The sequence below is a fragment of the Miniopterus natalensis genome, chromosome 4, assembly GCF_054644295.1.
Source record: "Miniopterus natalensis isolate mMinNat1 chromosome 4, mMinNat1.hap1, whole genome shotgun sequence".
NCBI classification, from domain to species: Eukaryota; Metazoa; Chordata; class Mammalia; order Chiroptera; family Miniopteridae; genus Miniopterus; species Miniopterus natalensis.
The window spans coordinates 54468944-54488473 of record NC_142084.1 but is presented as its reverse complement, the minus strand read 5'-3'; the positions used below and the strand labels follow the sequence as shown (position 1 = coordinate 54488473).

The 19530-nt window shown below is 43.2% G+C and overlaps 1 protein-coding gene across 1 annotated transcript; it reads left to right on the top strand.

Annotated features, from left to right (window-relative positions):
• Positions 1–1430: 1430 nt before the first annotated feature.
• MFAP3L (microfibril associated protein 3 like) lies at positions 1431–18017 on the top strand. The gene is made up of 2 exons (XM_016200293.2): positions 1431–1794; positions 14423–18017. The coding sequence occupies exons 1-2, from the start codon at positions 1500–1502 to the stop codon at positions 15355–15357; spliced, it is 1230 nt and encodes a 409-aa protein (XP_016055779.1). The 5' UTR covers positions 1431–1499; the 3' UTR covers positions 15358–18017.
• The last annotated feature ends 1513 nt before the right edge of the window (positions 18018–19530 follow it).

Here is a 19530-nt window from a genome sequence, read left to right as displayed (position 1 = left end):
AATAAAGAGCAGGAAAAGTACAGAATTGTGTAGTTTGAAGTCATTGGCAGGGGAGTAATTTAGGTTAGAATGCAGGATTCTTTTGAAAAGAAAGTGCAGATTCATGCCCACAAGCCTTGGTAGGAGAAAGGTGTCTGTCTTTTGAGAACAGTAGCAATAAACACTGGGCTAAGGAGCTTGATTTGAAAGCTGAAGATGCCCATAGCGTGAAAAAAAGATCCCGAACCAAGCAAGCCCTGACAACCAGATTGCCAGGTGTCACCGAAGGCCCGGCTGGGGTTGGAGATGGTTCCTTTAATTTGGCAATAGCATGGTTGTGTGATTCTCTCCCGGGGTGCCCCAGCCTCCTGGGTGTAGGAGCCAGGACAAGGGATGAGTTTGATCACGCGTATCGCGGGCAGAGCCGTGGCAGCGGAGAAGGAGGGTGAGGGTGCCGGGGGGGCGGGGGCCATGGGTTGGGTCCAGCCTGAGCCAGGACTGGAGCATGAGGGGCGGTGGGGGGGGGGAGACGACAGAAAAATAGACGGGCTAGAAAGTCCCATGAGAAGAGCAAAAGGTCCGGAGGAAGGGTAGAGTGCAGTTAAAGATAATTACTTAGACCTTCAGAATCACTCGGAACTTCAGAATTTAGAACTTGGGCGGATGGAAGGTCTGGAGTGTGGCCGCACCGTCGGGGTGAAGCGGGGCGTGGAGATGTAGGCGAAGGCTGGGGCTTTGGGCCTGCGAGTGCAGCCCCCGCCACCCACTGCATCCACACTGACGTCCAGCCCCGCGTCTGGGAGCAGATGCAGAAACGAGGGGGTTCAGTGAGTGAGCGGGAGTCAGTCAAAACCATTACATGAAACGGAGAGTTGGGTTGGGTGGCATGAAGCCCCCAGGAGGATGGGCGGTGGCATTTCTGAAAGGGAAGGAGCCTCCCGAAGCCGTCACGGGGACTTAGGAGAGTCCAGACTGACTGTGCTGGCAGAGCCGTGACCCCGAGGTAGACGGAGTCCTGCTCGCTGGAAGGAAGTAACCCCCAGGGGACAGTCAGGTCGTCCACGGTGAAGACAGGCGATGGGGTGGGAAGGGACCTTGTCATGCTAAACGAAAAAGCCTAAACCCGTTTTTGAACTTTCTGAAGTAATGTGATTAACATAAGAAATATGTACATGCGTTCCTACTAATAGCTGTATACGTCAATAGCAAAAATAACAGTTATACGCGATGATGCCTGTGAAAAATGGGACGACATTTGGAACATCTGAGTTTGTATGTTGTCTAAAAATTACATAGGTTTGTATTTTAGCTGGGTTTCTAACATTTTATAAGTATTTTTTAAGTATGAATACTAACATTTATGTACGTATGGTGTGCTTGTTTTAACAGGTTCTTAATCAAGAACCAACTCTATGGATCCAAGACAGGTTTGCCCCACGGCCTGCTCTGAAGAGCGTGCTGTCCGATAGAAGATTCCATTGGCAAACCATCTCTGTTGCCTTACAGAGCAAGCAAAGAAGATGGATCGATTGAAGAGCCATCTGCCTGTGTGCATTCTACCTTCTGTGCCCTTTTTAATCCTAGTATCCACTCTAGCGACTGCAAAGAGTGTGACTAATAGCACTTTAAATGGCACTGACTTGGTCTTCGGCTTCATGCCCGTAATCATTGCCAGAACTGACCATATCATAGTCAAGGAAGGGAACAGTGCCTTGATTAATTGTAGTGTTAATGGCATCCCCAATCCACAGTTCAAGTGGTATAATTCCATCGGCAAGCTGCTGAAAGAAGAGGAAGATGAGGAGAGAGGGGAAGGTAGGTTTTAAACTTGGGTCAAATGTCATAAAATATAAACACGGACTGGGGAGCCAGCACCTTGAATGTGAGTGGTTCTTATTCTGGTCACTTAAAGATCTCATTTTGTCTTCTTTCTGAGGCAAGAGAGTGAAATATATATCCTTAAGGGTTCAGAGCAGTAAGTAATTCATTTTTTTCACTCTTTGACTCAGAAGACAGAGGACAAACATTGAAGTCTTTCAAAAGGCCTCTTGGAACTTTTGTAATTTAATGCGAACAAAATGTTACAGAATGCGAAACGGATTTTCCCTTAAATATAAGTCCCATTTATAAAGAGAGTTTTATTTTGTTTCGTGGAACTGGCTCAAATAAACAATGTAGCAGTTGTTTATCATTAAATGTCAGTTTAATCCATGGACTGTGGATGGAAAGGCTACACTTCTTAAAAGAAGTCTCTGTGCAAGTTCACAGCCACCAAGTAGAGATCATTCTGTGCTCCTGGAGGCCTGGCTGAAGTTTCCAGGCTGTCTCTTGCCACTGAGGCCAAGAGGGAGGAAGAATGCAATGGCAAGATGTAACATGCACTAATAGGAGAATGCTTGGATTTTATTAAGTGAGTTTCCCTGACCAAAAAGTGTGAATCGCCTACCTAAGCACCGAGTGTACTGCAGGGAAATTTTCAGGCAGGGAAAGCATTGATTGGGTCACTGGGAATCAGTACATTTCTTGTTTTAGGTGTGAGCAGTAATTGTCTCAACACCCAAGCCTGATCCCATTGACCTGAAGGAGTTAATATATTTTCCACAAGCATTTTCTTTGAGATCAAGTACAGGATTGGGGGCCAGGGAGTTAAAAGACCATTGTTCTGAAATCCCAGCTTATTAGTTTCTGTCAGCCTTTCATTCACATTGTTCTTCCCATCCCACAGCCCTTTAACCAATGAACATTCCCCAGAAGAGTTTCTGCTCCAAGAAAACTTACATTTCACAGCCGTGCTCCTCATGGTTAAGGCAGCTCAAAGTCCAGCTCCCTGGGGTTGAGGTTCCATGGTCCTGCTCTAATTTCCATGGCGTTTGGTCAGCCATTCAAGGATGCACAGCATAAATAAGCTTTTCCCCTTTAATGGAAATATTATACATTAGGCATCATATATATGTCTGCCTGTTTAACCTGAAAGAGTGGAACTCTTTCCCTACCAAGTAAAATTAAGGGAGCACAAACTTTTTAAATTAGAGGGGACCTTGGGACAATGTAATCCAAATCCTTCTTTAACGTAAATTTTCCCAGGGTCCTGCTGTTAAGTGGTTATGACTGGAACCTTCACTACTGACAGTGGAAAGATGAGACAGCACCACCTTAGCCCATATTTGGTTTCCATTCCTTCAGTTCCTTCCCCCGCAGATTATAAGGCAAAAGGAAGTGACACCACACTTGTGAAGAGGTACAGTAGCCATGGTAACACACACACACACACACACACACAGGCCCCTGTAATTCATCAGGTCTTTCTACAGGGCCGGGCCACTTCGAGGAACATCCAGGTGACTGAATTGAGGGGAACTAGAACTCAGACCTGAATCTACCTTTCCCATGGACCTTGGAGCAAAGGTTACCCCTGGGTCTTAAAGAATTGGAACTGAGCCACTGAACCCCTAAGTCCTAGAGAGAAAGAAAGCCGTGGGAACACCGTGGTATTGGGGCCTTCATCTGAGCTGCGACATTGAGTGCTGTCCTGAGGTAGTACCTTACTGCTTCCAAGAGATCGTGTGATGTCTTCATTGAAAAGGTCCTAATAACTATTGACTCCATCTTGCCTTCATGATCCGTGTATTGGGAAGTTGAACCAGATGGAAGTTACATTTGGCTACATATTCTTTTGCTTTGGGGTTGCCCAGGTGGTCTGTAGTAGCAGCCTGTCGGTGACCCCTAGACCGTGGTAGCCGGCGGAAAGCCTTTGACACGGAACTAACTGCTGTATCAGATCAGCCCTGCCATCCTATTTGTAGCCAGCAGCCCTGCTGATAAATCAGTTAGCTGTTTGGAATCTCCTAAGGAAGATGCACTATAGATTTTTAAAAAAGAACTCATAATGCCAGTACCTGATGTTCTAGCTCAGCTTTTGCAATTACAATGCATAATTATAGTAATTTCGGAACATAAGCAACACAGGGCAATATAAAAACATTGTACCTAACAACCAAGCAAAACATAGGAAATAGTAGGAACAACACTCTTGATCATAAAATATTAGAATTTTTACCCCTAGAATGGCCTCTTAGAGGACCCATAGTCTTTAACCCTTCATTTCTAATGGAGAAAATGCCCATATTATAACATGGACATAGATTTTAGTTTTCAGGCTGATAGGCTAGAAGTTTAAATAGAGCAGTGTTACATTTATAACTCAGCGAAGCGGTGATTGAATATAGAATGAAAAATGATGCTAATATCCTGGAACATTGCCTAGACACAGTAGACTACTGTTCAAGCCAAACTAACAAAATGGAAGTAATTTTCATTAACAATCACTACCATCGATGAAGCCCCTGTACCGAGTCACATGCATCATTTCTAATCTTTACAATACGCATGGCGGTTAGGTATTATTAATTCTCATGGGTACAGATGAGCGACCAGGTGAGTGGAGAGGAAATTACACAACCGCAGTGCAGTCAAGCTGGTATTTACTCTCTCTGTGTGGCCAGCCGGCGTCTGCTCATCCTTCGGGTCTCAGTAGGTGAAAAATGTTGAAGAGCATGTAGCCCAGACTGAGCGAACGAGAGACGCCCTCTTGGACAGGAAAGACGTCGTAACCACCAGCAGCAGCACAGCTGGACAGCGTTAGGAGGCATGCTGCGACGTGTAGACACAAACATATTCAAAATCACCTGGCGACTTGCTCCAGAAGTACACTACCTTTGCTTTGTGATCAGCCAGGAAAGGAAAAATGTCATTTCTCGTTTATGCTGAAAGAGTGAGAGAGCTATCACGCGGGCCAGCCCTGCCCGTCCTAGAGAGAATGGGGCTGTTTCCTGTCACTGGCCAGAGCAGCGGCTGCTTTACTTTTCTTCCCTGGTGCTTGTCACTTCAGTTCCACAGCATCAGGAGAGGCCAGTGTGCAATCTATTTCTGGAGGAAGACTTTTTTTTTTTTTTTTTTTTTTTTGGCGTTCACCAAAAGGCATGCTTGGGGTGGTGCCCCAACCATATTACAAAAAGAACTCAGAATTCAAATCACATGAATAGCCAAGAAGTGGCCATACAATGTGCTGGTTTCAATTGTTTTCTTGCTAGAGGTGAGTAGAAATATATAGTTGTTAGGAAGTATTACAGAAAAGTCCCAGTTATTTCAGGTACGTGAATTAGCCAGTGCATTTTTGCTGCAGCTTCTTACCCTGACTTTAAACCATTTAAATGCATGTTAGCACCTTTATCAGATGACACATAACAAGCATTTCAAGAAAGTCAGCTGGTATAGGCCTTTGTAAACATGTCTGGCTTGTTAGCGATTAAAATCTTCCTTAAAGTTAGGTTTTAGACCTTTTTGTGGATTTGTTTTCCATATTCTTGTAACATCCTGTCACCAAAACTAATTAAGGATTATCTTTGGAAATAAACATGCACAGAGTAACTGAGCTGAATTGCACAATGTCCACAGTTGTCACAACTGCTACTGTAGCTCTGTGGAATTCATCATTTTACATTTTGCATTTAGCTTATATCTCCATATTGTTTTTCTCTCTCTGCTTTTCAGATTTTTTGAATAGACTATGAATTGCCTTTTAACTACTTCTGCAAAAGACATCAACAGGCTGTGCCAGTCAAGTTTCAACACTGTAGTGTATCACCTCCCTACTTAATATCTATGGAAGGAGGTCACTTCCCACAGCCTTCAGTGTAAACTGTCTTTGGCCTCTAAGGTCAGCAAGAAGTAGTGTGTTAACTTACGAAAATATTATACTGAATTCCTCTTTTAGTACATTAACTATGAGATTTTTAAAAATCAACTTATCAAAAGGCATTAAGATATATGGAATTATGAATATATTATTGGAATTCCAAAGAAGTGTATAATAGTTTTCTTTGAGCAAGTTCCTTCACTTTTCTGAGCCACAGTTCTCCTATCTATAAAATAGAGATAATTCTTTTTACTACCATGTGAGTTTGGGAGTCTTAAACTATTATGTAATAAATGCTTAATATAGTACCTGGAACATACCAAACTATCACTAAATGGCAACTGCTGTTATTGGAGATATTGTCCTATATCATCACAATCAGATTTTAATCACTTAAATCTCTTTTTTTTTAAAATATATCTTTATTGATTTCAGAGAGAGGAAAGGAGGGGGAGAGAGAGAGAGATAGAAACATCAATGATGAGAGAATCATTGATCGGCTGCCTAACCCGCAACCCGGGCATGTGCTCTGACCGGGAATCAAGCCCCGATCTCCTGGATCCTAGGTCGATGCTCAACCGCTGAGCCACGCCCGGCCAGGCTAAATCTCTGTTTTGTAAAGAAAGGGAATAATTTTCTGGGTAACTTTCTTATTCTCTACCTCAATTTCCCAACCTTTTGAATAAAATTTAATAAACACAAAAAATTTATATCCCTTAAATGTTATTTGAAATTTCAAAATCATGTGACTGCCATGGCAACTAGCTTGGGATCCTCTCCATGAGCAGAGGCCTGCCCTCTCCTGGTATATCACTTTTGTATGCACAGGGCCCATTGATATCCAATATGCTTCTGTCCCTGAAAAAGCAGCGTGTATGGAAATTACAAAGTATATTATACACAGGATGAACTTTACATTTGCCGAGCCCAGTGCTTCCAGGGATGCTGTTAAACTGCCCACAACGCACAGGATAGACCCCTACAAAGAATTATCGAGTGCCCAAGTGCAAAAAGCCTGGTCTGACCCAAAGAAGCACTCCTTGACCAACTAAAGAGTCATTGCAAAGTAGATCTTCAGTTTGAACCCATAGTGTATTTTGCCATAAAAGTGGTTTAATTTATGGTACTTTGATTTATTTTCCAAATTGAGTCATGTTAAGGGCCAACTTGGTGACGAACCACCATTTGTAAGTGTTTCTTTAAACGAGTTGCGCTCCATTTGGAATGTGAACCCAGAATGCTTTAGTCTTAGCCACGAAAAGACCCTTCAAGATCTGTCTCAGGTAAGGATGACATATGAGATTCCCAAAACATAATCTTTTTATATGGACCCAGTGTAGGTAGGGTGCTCTTGTCTTGGAAGGCCAGCTACAGCTACCGTCAGGCATGACTCCTGCTAGTCTGCATGGAATTACATGCTTGGCACTTTTTAAAGAATTAAGATTACCAGATCAAATTAGCTGGAGCAGCAGATGTATCCTTTACCAGGAAATGAAAATATAGGTTCTTTTCAGATATTATTCGTACCCTTAAGCAGAGCAGAAGTGCAGGCCCTGAACAGCACAGTCCTTCCACCCCACCTTGCTGAGCTGAAAGCTGAGCTAAGCCTGCGTTGCCCTAGCTGGCTCCTTGGAGCTGCCCTAGTAGTACTCTTTGAAGAGGTCCCTGGGGAGAATTGGGGAGGGAGGACACAAGAGCCCTTGTAGCTTGCAAGGTTATAACCTGACTCTGCGGTGACGTTAAGGAGCCCCCGTGTACTTCAGAGGCCCTGTAATCAGTGCAGCCATGCAGTGCTAAATTTGTTTTCAATTATGTTTTGTAAAAAGGCGTGGATCCTGTCACTGCAGTAGCCTATATTTCACATAGTGGAAAACAAGGGCCACACTTGTCACCGCAGACCCACAGTGCATTTTGTTCTTTCTTGAAGAGTGTCTATTTAAGTTGGCTTCAGGAAAATAACCTACTTGTTTTGGCAGCTTGAACGCTTCCTTCTTGAAAAGCATGGGTGTGAGGAGCTTAAGAGCCTAAGTATCTAAATGGGGTTGTAAACAGAGTATTAATTTTCTTATACCACTCGCTGGGGATATGGGCAAACCATACGTCAGTTTGCTTACACATTCACAGAACTAAGGCAAAAGAAATCCTTCTCTTCTAATAAGTAATTTCAGAGAAATTCTAAGAGCTTAGCATTTATTTGGGTATAATGTTAATTTTTAACGCTCAGTGATCCTCAGGAAAAGCTGGAAAGATTTAGGATTTCCGTGGACATGGTATTTGGAGAAAAGCTGTAATTACAGTGTCTCTAGGTTGTGCGCTCACTGTCCTCGGGGTTCTTCAGTTCCAGAAAGTGTTGGTGCATCTCATCTCTGTAGAGCAAGACTTGGGTCAGAAGCTGTTTGCACGAGTGATGGTTCTGATCTGGCGCCATATGTTGGTTTTATGTTGAGTCACTGTAACCCCCATACCATAGGATTTCTTGACAGTTACAGGTTTCACTGTCGCCGTGCCATGCTGTTGGTCCACTTCTCTCATTGCCGGATGGCCTTCCTGACATGTCCTGTGGACATGACGTTGCGCTGTCTCGAGTGACCTCCCCCCATGTGTACATGCACGCCCCGTGGTGAGCACCGTGGTACCAGGTCAGCCACCTTCCCGGATGGGACTGAGGTTATGGCTTCTCCCAGAGAATGTTGTCAAAGGAGGAAAGTTCTAGAACTATGTCCCCAAAGAGAAAAACTAGTCTGGAAAGAAATATTTTTCACTACCTTGATTTTCTTACATTCATTAATATTTTCCCAGTCAATCTAGGCTTGGCTGATTTGAAGAATTTCAAGTCTAAACATGGGTTGTAGATTGCATTCATTTTAAATTTTGAGGGATTTCTCTAAATCAGTCTCCCAAAGGGTTTTACCAACCCAACTCCCACCTGCAGTGTGGGGGTGTCCCTTTCTCTGTTCTCTTAGAAACATAGTGTGTACTTAATGTCACTCCCCGATTATTTGGCACTCTGAAACATGGAAAAGTTATGTTTTTAAAAATCAGTCCCTTTACATTTTAATTATAATTTAATCATTGGTGGGTTTTTTTAATACTTCGATACCATTTTCATTTCTTTCTTTCTATGCCTTATCCATTCATATCTTTTCCCCATTTTTTTTCTTTTGGGTTATCTTGATTTGTAGGAGTTTTTTATATCTTGCAGTTATTAAGCATTTGTCAAATATTCTAGAATTTTCTCCCACTTTGTCATTTGCTTTTAACTTTAGTATGGCATATTTTATAGTATAAAAGTTTTTTATTTGGGAGAAATTAGGTCCCTTAATGTTTTTCTTTACAGTTTCCGTGAATCTTGAAACACTTTAAAAAGCCTTCCTATTCCAAGGTTATAAAAAATGTTTTAATATCCTTTATTAATTTTATACTTTTAATTTCAAATTTCGATCGTCAGAGTACTTGGAATTTATTTTTACGTGTCACATAAAGTAGGAATTTAACTTTTCTTTCAGATGAGTAGTTGATTATCCCAATATTCTTTCCTCACTGATTTGAAATGACTTCCAACTTACTTTTAAATTTCCCACATTTCCTGGCATCTGCTTCTGGACTTCGAGGCTTTCGCCACTGTTTTTTGCTGTTATTGTTGTTTAATTAATTAATTTTTAATTTAATTTAATTCTTTCCATCACTTTGTCCCCTTTATGCCCTCTTCCGCTTCCACCCTCCCCACTGTTTTAAGCAGGGATCAGAGCAGCTTCTCGGGGAACAAGGTCAGATGCCAAGGTGGTGTCTCCGCTGGGCTCAGGATGTGTGAGGCCCGGGCTTGGAGTGGGGAAGGAAGACAGCTTTCCAGGCACAGAGGCACCTTCAGATATGAAACCAGGGGAAATTCATGTAAAACGAGGGGCTCCTGTTCGCTCGCAGCATAACTATATTAAGCTCTTGAATATTCTCGCCTTGCTTTCTTCTCGAGCCTTGTCCCTACCCTAGCCCTTCTGGATTTTAGAAAATAGTTTGTCAGCTACAGGAGTGTACACCGAGTTGCCTCTTTTGCTCACGTGTTCCCCCCTCCCACCAGCCACCCCCCTCTGGCCTTAAAGGCCTTTCTCTGTATCCTGTCCTCCTGCCTGCCTGCAGCACTCCAGCTGGCCCTGGCCCTGGCCCCGGCCCCGGCCCCGGCCCCGGCCCCGGTGAGCTCCTCAGGCCTCTCTAGGAAGCCTGTCCACCCTGATACCTTCCCCACCCCACGGCCCTGGGCCAGGGGCCCCCCAGTTACCTGTTGGAGTCTGTGTCCCGCTTTGGCCTGGATGGTTTTCAGTCAGGCATCATCTTTGCATTTGCACAGTCTAGTATGGAACCTGGTATACAGGAAATTTATTCAAAAAAAGACCGCTGCCCTTCTGAAAATGTGAGCTTTGCTGTGCAGCATTCACACACACTGTGGCACGGCTAAGAAATAACGCCTGTTAGCTTTTCTCTCTGCAAAGGAGAGTCTGTCACTGTAAGACTTTTGTTCATGTGTGGGTGGTTTTCACGTGTGATTCTGTACCTGGGGGTGGGGGTGGGGGAGACTCAAGTTCAGGTTCCTGGCCAAACTCGAGCCTGTCCGGCTGCTTTTTTCAAGGCCCCTCCTGCTGTGTGAGTGTTTCGGCCTGGCCTTCAGGTGTGTGTCACCTTACAGGACCAGAGTGGGAAGAGGGGGGATGAAGGAAGGGCGTTCCGAAGGGGGAGCTACAGTCTGAGCAAGGCAGAGGGTGGACACGAACGACGTCAAGAGCGGTCGGGATTACACGGAATCTTTTGTGCTGTATTCAGAAAGTGGTGGGTAAACAGCCGCCTGTTTTATTTTATTTAAAATCATTGCATGTAGAACTGACTTAGCATTGGCTGCTGACACTTTAGGTTTTTGTTGGTGCAACTTAATGAAAATCCAGTGCCTCATTTTGACACCCCCACTCAGTTACAGTTCAGGACTCACAGGAACAGCACTGTGCATAGCTGCTTTGTACGCACAGCACTGGGGCGTTTTTACTTCATTTTCTGACAGCTGAAGTTGGGGCCAGTCCAGAATGAGTCTTGAGGTAAGATCTTTATAGACCAAGGTGAATGGTTCTGTGCAGCACAGAAGAATGTTCTCAAGATGATGCTGGCTGGGCAGGTACCCTGTGGAGATTCTGCACGGGCCTGGGCTCAGAGCTGATATGGGAGGACCCCCGAAGTGAAGTTTTGTGCCATCTTCATAGTTTCTAGGGGTTCGTGTGACAGTAGAACATGCAGGATTCTTTACCGTTAGTCAGAGGTCAAGCTGAGTCTGAGAGGCATTATTTAGAGTCTTAATTCCCAGGAAGGAAGGAATGTATCAGCCTTTAAAAAAAGAAGCCAGACAGACGTACATCACCTTTGAGTTCAAAATCCTTGCTCTTCTGACATCATAGTCCTTTGGCGTGTGTATGCGTGTGTGTGTGTGTGTGTGTGTGTGTGTGTGTGTGTGTGTGTGTGTGTGTTGGCTCCCAAAGACTGGGCTTTGTGATCTGATAATAGGATGTTTAATCCAGGTCTTACATTCATTTTACTATATCATACCTGAGAGGAAGCCTAAACGTCAATAATATCACCTTAACCCATAAAATAAGTATGATACTTGTTTCAAGAAGAACCTAGTAAAGGACCAAAAACTAAAGAGGTGTCTTGGTGTCCCTGTCTTAGACTGGAAACAGGAAATTGCTGGCGGAGAAATAAGTGGTCCCAGTCATTGAACTAGGGTGTTGCAGCTCATATTATAGGTAATAGGCCAAGTGTTTTAGGATCGTAACATAGATTGATTTTTGTCAGTTTATAGTTAAGCAAATATAGTCACTTCACAGATACATAGCTGGGCTTCAGAATTCAAGAACAAATTAAATTAATGATTGAATAAAGTATATAAACGATGTTAGTCTAAGGACCCACTGTCCTGGGCTAAGCAGCACAACAGGTTGTTAAGTAAATATCTGCTGAAAAAATTTTTTTTTCTCCCTAAAATGAGCCACAAGTGTCACCTACTGAGGTTGTGTTCGATTCCAAACTGTGCCTTTTTTCACAGTGTGATAAGAAACTTCTGAAATGTCTTAAATTCTAATCTGCATTGAATCTCTTGGGTCCTACATGTCAGCGCACAATTACAGATATGCCTGAAAATAGCTATAAAATTTAAGTTCAGAAACATCTTTAAATAGAGGAAAGCATTAGTATGTTGTAACTAATATGTATTTTGCATTTCATGTGTCTAAAGCAGATTATGACTAAAATTATTATGTAGGTGTGAGGAGAAGGCTGTTTATGTGACGGTCTGATGGCTGCCTCCTTAGGTTAGTGTTCTATCCTGCTTTTGTTCTTCTGCACCCAGGTTCAGACTAGTCTATCCTTGTATTTACAGATTAATTCCTCCGTAAAAGGAGTGGCAATGGGGAGATTAGGAGATGAATAAATTGATGCTAATCTTTCCCACACAAATAACCTCACCTTCTCACCCTCTTCCACTCTGTTTCCTGTTGTATTTTCTTACAGATGAAGGAAGGTAAACATGAGCCTAGTCTGTAATCCCTGGAACCCATTACCTCCCATATCTATAGTAAGCTTTCACTCAACTAGAGTTTTATTTTTTCCTATGCCTGCTGTAGTCTACTTTTATGATACATGCAAATTTTAAGAAAATAAATTCATAGTTTCCCTTGCCTCCTGTTATTATACATTTGGATAAATCTGCAGTAAAAGTATCAAAATTCAGGTTCAGGGAATGGAAGGGGTGGGAGGCTTGCCCCTGCCCCATCCGAATGGGAGAAAATGTCACAGACTGGGCACTGGGTTTGTTTATTTTCACATTCACAGAGACTGAGAATTCGCTAGATTTTCCAAACCAGTGTTTTATACTCTTGGGGAAAACACACTGGCTGAATTGTTAGAAAAAGGTTAGTCAGGGACACCAGGAACCACTCTTCACAGATGTTCTTTCAGAAAGCAAAGTAATGTGACAGCATCTACTAAGGGCATCCCGCCAAATTCACCACGGTGAGCAAGTACGGGGGACTGTAGGCCCCCAGGAGGCGCCTCTCGGCTCCTGCTCGCTTCCTTAAGAATATTCGCTGGACTGTAGTCACCGTGCAGTAGGGGAACAACGGTGGAATAATGAAGGCCCTCTGTTTTCTTATTCCTCAGTCCCCTGAGACCTTGGTGACATATGGGCTCACAAGTTTAAATAAGGAACATTTTGCTTGTTGCTTTTGGTAAATGTCAGACTTTTAATTAGAATTAAAAGTCACTGCCAGGAGGGAAGAAATGAGTAAAGATACAACGCAATACTAGGTACTTAAAAGGAAACTACATGTGAAATTGTCCCGTCTCTCAGGAGAAGTTCCTCTGGTTGGCTGAGGGAATGGAGTGCTTTTATGGAGGAATACCTGCCTGCTCTGTTCCTTAGAACTCCCACGAGGCCTGACCTGGGCCCTCCATTCTCTATAGGACAGTGTAGGTAGGTGGGGATAGGATTATAGAAAGGCTCAGACCCAAGACCCACAAGCCAGACGTAGTATCATGTTGTCCAGGGGTCCTCTGACCTGCGGGTATACAGGCAGACTAAGAATTAACCCCAACTAAGGACTTTTGCTCAACTCAGAACCTCATTCTCAGGGCAATACTAGGTCCTTTCCAGGCCAGAAAGGGAAGGAAGAATTGCTCTTACCAACATGCACTCTATCGTGTGAGGTTTATTTTCATTTTGGTGGGTCTATAATTTATTTGCAAGGCTAAAACAAACTGATACTAATTCATACCCAGCCTCCGAATCTTCACGTTGTTAACATAACTTTAAGTAGTATAGACAATTCATTGGAACTTCTCAAAATGAGTGGCACATGTTTTACTTAACTGAGGTCATACAAGGATAACTTCAATGTCAAATAAGAGAAACCTGGGTAAACAATTACAGTTTAATTGATTTGCTGCAGATTTTATGTTGGTCCTAAACTACTTTATATTCTGGGAAGCATTAAACTCCCCAGAGAACATATCTTCAGTAGAATCATGCTCACAGGCAGGTTAGAAAATCAGATGCTACAGGTAAGTAATTATTTAGTAAGAGCACAATATTTTCCAGATTGTTTATTTTTCTTATTTTTCACTAGGATGTGAAATTACACAGTATGGTTTGGTGGTTTAAAGAGTACAGCCTCTTGCCCTAGCCAGTTTTGCTCAGTGGTTAGAGCGTCGGCCTGCACGCTGAAGGATCCCAGGTTCGATTCCGGCCAAGGGCACATACCTTGGTTGCAGGCTTGATCCCTGGCCCTGGTCAGGGCGCGTGTGGGAGGCAACCAATCGATGTGTCTCTCTCACATCGATGTCTCCCCCCCACTTTCTCTGAAAAGCAATGAAAAAAATATCCTCAGATGAGAATTAAAAAAAACAACAACTACGAGTACAGCCTCTTGAACTTGGGTACATTGTCTAGCTCTACTACTTCCAAACGGGTGACCTTGGGAAGGTGGTCTAATCTAATTGTGCCTCTGTTTTGTGCTCCTCTAAAATGGGGCTAGTATCAGTACCTGCCCCACAGAGCTGTGAAGATTAAAGTAGTTCATGCCTGTCGATGCCCGGCACACATAAAGGTGCACTGCTGCTGTCGTTCATAGCTGGTGGCTTTAGTAACGTGCAAGCTCGCGGTCCCGTCAGTGGGAACCGTACGTCCTTCTTTGATTGATGATCTCTCTCTTCCGACAGGAAAGTGGCAGATGCACGAGGGCGGCCTCCTGAACATCACCAGGGTGTCTTTTTCAGACCGAGGGAAATACACATGTGTGGCTTCCAATGCCTATGGCATCGTGAACAACACGGTGACCCTGCGAGTCATCTTCACCTCTGGAGACATGGGTGTCTACTACATGGTCGTGTGCCTCGTGGCCTTCACCGTGGTCATCGTCCTCAACATCACCCGCCTGTGCATGATGAGCAGCCACCTGAAGAAGACCGAGAAGGCCATCAACGAGTTCTTTAGGACAGAAGGCGCAGAGAAGCTGCAGAAGGCATTCGAGATCGCCAAGCGGATCCCCATCATCACCTCGGCCAAAACCCTAGAGCTTGCCAAAGTCACCCAGTTCAAAACCATGGAGTTTGCCCGCTACATTGAAGAGCTGGCCAGGAGCGTGCCTCTGCCGCCCCTCATCATGAACTGCAGGACCATCATGGAAGAGATCATGGAAGTGGTGAGGCTGGAGGAGCAGGGGCAGAATTTTGTGCAGCACACCCCGGAGGGCCAGGAGGCCGCGGACCAGGACGAGGTGTACACGATCCGAAACTCTCTGAAGCGAAGCGACTCCCCCACCGCCGACTCCGACGCCTCGTCCCTGCACGAACAGCCTCAGCAGATTGCCATCAAGGTGTCCGTGCACCCACAGGCCAAAAAAGATCACGTGGGCGACCAAGAGGGGGTACAGTTTGAAGAAGGCAAAGACGAAGAGGAGACAGAACCGTCAGCGGAGCGTTCCCCAGAAACTGTAGAGCCTTCTACAGATGTGACGTCCACCGAGCTGACGTCTGAAGAGCCCACGCCTGTCGAGGTATCAGATCGAGTCCTGCCACCAGCCCACCTGGAAACCGCAGAGCCGGCAGGGGCACACGACAGAAACACCTGCATTATTTATGAAAGCCATGTCTAATTTCAACTCTGAAAAGCTATGCATATCCAGAAAATCAGGGGCTGCCCCTGGTAGTCCAGATGTAGTACGCACTTGCCACTAAGCCTTACCAGGAGACTCTCACCCCTTAGGTAGGAGTGATGTCCTTGTAAAGGGGAAGGACCTGCGCGCAGTTCACGTGACTGCATCTTCCCCGGTAGGAAAGGATGTGGGAAACATCAGGGTGCAGGATTGATGATATAGTCCACGTGATACGAGTTTTAGAGACGATTCTCTGCCAAATACCTTAATTGGTGATGCCCTTTCGGCAAAGAGTACACTCCTGTAAGATAAATTCTGAGTTCAAGAGCCCTGTCCAACGCACATGGCATTGCTTTTCTTTTGAAAAATTAGAGGTCTGCTGCAATAGCAAATGCACGTATATGGGTTTGTTGCACTTTCTTCTGTCTTTACTCCTTTCACTGCTCCCTTGCAAGGGAGTAGGTGTTATATTAATACTAATTGCTCTTTCTGGTCTAGTCTTCTTTGTCCCCGTTTTCCCCTAGAACATTTACCTCAGAGGCTTTGGTGTCAGCCACCAGTACCAGGCTGATATCTTTAAGTCGTTTGTAATGTTCCAGAGTAGTCACTAGGCTCCTTATTTCTGTTATTTCCCAGGTGTGTTTTCATACCTTGATTTTTACTTGTTTCCAATGAAGCTGCTGTTGTGAAACTGAGAAAAACTTTGCCCAGGAATTAGCACTTTAATAGCCAAATGAAAATGTGTTTACCTGTCTGATTGTGAGAGCCTTTGGCTGAGGAAAGGGGATTGGGGGGGGGGGCTTAAAAGGTTGGGTATATCCATCATACCCGTGAAAACTGCTGTTTTTACATTTAAGTAACATCATCTTCCACACAAAAACTGATTCTTTATCTGGAAAATGTATTGCTTCCAAAGTCAGAGGCATCTGATGACTCCCTGTAGGTTGTAGAATATTGGCTACCCAGAAGGACTTATGTTTTAGTCTCACAAGAAAGCAGTTATATGCAAGGCAGAATTATGTTATAAACAAAAGACAAAACTAGTCATCCAAAGGCCAACACTTTACCCAACTGTGCCAATAACCAGCTGCCTGGCTTTGGGCAAGCCTGGGTTTCAGTTTCCTTATGTATCAAAGGGGCAGACTTGATGAGCTCTGAGCACCATTTAAATGGTCTCATTCTCTCACAGAACCAAACCAATATTATCAGCCTTGTTCTTTTCACAGTTACTCTAAAGATTGTCACTTATATCTCTGGGTTCACCTAACATTGTTTATGCTGCATTACTTACTCAGATAAATGCAACGATTTTCAAAAATCATAGCATTTTAAGTAAGTTGTGGATCTTCTCCCTGCACCCCCCCCCCCCAAATTAATCATTTGACCACTTCTACCGTTAGGATTTAATCACGGGTGAGAACAAGTGGTGTTATTTGGTTTTCACTTAGGAGCAGGGAGACACTAACCTGAAAGGAGGTATAAGGGTCATGGCCACATCCAGTGATGGGGTCATGACATTGGCCGTCATGTGGACCACACTGGTAATGAGAGAGCAGATGCAGAAGTGTAGTCCTCACTGTCACTATCTGGATGAGTGACCTTGGACAGTTCCCTTCTCTATTCTGGGGTTTCATCTTTTTCACCTGCAAAATATAGGGGTTGTACCTGATGGATCACAAGATCCCTTCCAGCTCAGACAGTTAAGTTTTATGGAAAGTTTGTAATCTCTCACAGACGCCTGCATGGCAAGAGACAAGCAATATTAGGGGCAGAAATGGGTACGTGAGGTTGGATGCTTTTGCTGTCTAAACTTTACAGCAAATGCACCTGGCTCTGTAGCTGAGGGTAGTGGGTTTGGCCTTAGAAATGTTTTGAGGGGTTTTTTATTCATAGATAACTGATGTGGTAGGCAGTCTGACAAGACATGGGGTTTGATCAGGCATCCCTTGTGCTGGCATCTTGGGTGGTGAAGAAGTTAGTAGTGAGCAATCAAGAGAAACCATGATTCCTGATTGGGCTGTCTTGACTGGGATTTTAAGCATTTGGGTTGCAGAAAAGTTTTATCTCCAACTCTTAGAACACAAACATTTTTCACTTGTTAGGGAGGTCAACAAATTCTTACTGGGATCTGTATTCCCAAAACAGAGAGACTTAAGCTCATTGTGTGGTATTGTGTGAACTTTTTCTCAATGTATTCCGTTTTTATTCCAACCAAACCCCTGTGCACATTTCCACATGAAAATTACAGGAGAAGGCATCTGTTTCACCTAGACATTGATTCAGGGTAAAAAGTTTAAAATGGGCAAATTTTTTATGAAGCAGGAGCAGAAATGTGTGACCAAAGAATGTTTCCATTTTGCTTTTAGCTTCTTTAGACGGGAGATCATATAGATTTTCAAAATGTTCCCCCTCTGGAAAGCATCAAAAAGCTCTTGATATAATAATAGCCAATAAAGAAAGGTTGGCTTACAACAGAGATTTCTCCTTCCAGAAATTCTACACTCTTCCTATCCATCCTGTTGCTTCTTTACAAAATGAGAAAGGTTCTCCTGCTAGACTATGAAATGTAGAAGACCTGGTGAAGTTCAGCTGATTTTCAAAGGTAAATTAAACTGTTCAGCTTCATAGAATTCATAGACGTATGGCTGTGTGTGTGTGTGTGTGTGTGTGTGTGTGTGTGCGCGCGCGCGCTCGCACACACAACAGACACGTCAAACCCATTTGGGCAGTTTAAAAAACTTAACACTAAATCCCAAGCCATGTTCTTTGGGTCATATGTAGTCATGCTCAAAATCAAACAATTTCTGGCTTCTGAGTCATCTGGCTATATCTCTAGCAACTTTTTTCTTGAAATTCTGAAAATGATTCAGATATGTATGCGTATGTAATTCATGTAGACGATCTTCAAACTTGGATGGTATTTATTCTAAATGGAAAAAAATTTTATACTGATAAATCTATGTAATTTATAGTGGTTTTGTTTAATATATTATATTTTCATATCTTTAGGGCACATCTCTCCTCATCTTTTTGTATATCATACTTAGTAAAAAGAAATACTAATACTTGACTAAAATCTCTAGGAACTAAATGTGATACCTGATGTATAGTAAATCACTGAAAATATGTGAATGTTCTCACCCATACCAGGCATTATTGTGTTGTGTGATTACATCGAGAATGATCTGTCTCAGATGCTACGAGCATTCCTTTTTTCCAAAACTAAGGCTAAGAGACCTGCCATCACTCACAGTGGATTCTGGAATCCCCTTCCTTTCTTTCTTTTTTATCGTTTGTTCATCCTAGGTGTGTATGTTGTTTAAGCTTCCCTTTAAAGGGCAAGTGTGAGATAAGAAAGCAACTTAATGGAAAGATGGAATTCAGCTCTGGCTCTGTAAATTATTTAATGGACTAATAACCTGTTTTAAATCTAATGCTTGGATTGTTATTTATTAGTGATCTAAGATCCGCTCACCTCTTTAGCACATGAAAAAAACGTGAGGCACAACGAATATTTGCATGTTTTGTACAGGCACACTCTCCACGTAGTGCAGCCAACGCGAGCCAAGCTAAGTGTGGAAACACCAATCCCAGCCACGTAGGGAGCGTTTCACAGAGGAAAGTCAGACACCTTTTACCAGTGAATGGAAATACAGTGTTGTGTCAGTGCTGGAACTCTGAAATTGCAGCCTCTATGGTCCTGTTAAGGGGGGGTTTCCTCTCAGTGTTAAATTTAGTAAGAAAATGTAGCATTTAACTTCTCCTTCAGATACTCTATTTTATACCCAGCACAGTTCAACTACTAACCTTTACCTATCTTCGCATATCCTTTTGGCAGTCCCTTAAGATTATTATTCCTATTTCTATTCTTGCTTTTTAAACAAGTTTATTGTACTCTTTAAATACCTACCGGATCTCATTGTATATTCCCACATGTATTTTGAGCACCTGATAGCTTCAAGATTAGTCATTTTTACATTCACCTATTCATTTAAAAATCCTTCTGTAGATAACAAAGTTCATTTTCCTAATGACTTTCTTAGGGTTTCTACAGTGATTAATCAGGTTTGGATTAAATAAATCAGTGGTGGGGACAAAAAAATCAAAACAGAAGTGCTTACAATGTTTTCCAAAGGACTGAGTGTTTCTTATACAAAAAAATATCACATGAGG

Excerpts from the sequence above, each read along its gene's own strand:
- MFAP3L (XM_016200293.2), top strand. The coding sequence starts at position 1,500 with ATGGATCGATTGAAGAGCCATCTGCCTGTGTGCATTCTACCTTCTGTG. Across the intron at positions 1,795-14,422 it reads AGATGAGGAGAGAGGGGAAG|GAAAGTGGCAGATGCACGAG; the intron begins GTAGGTTTTAAA and ends CTCTTCCGACAG.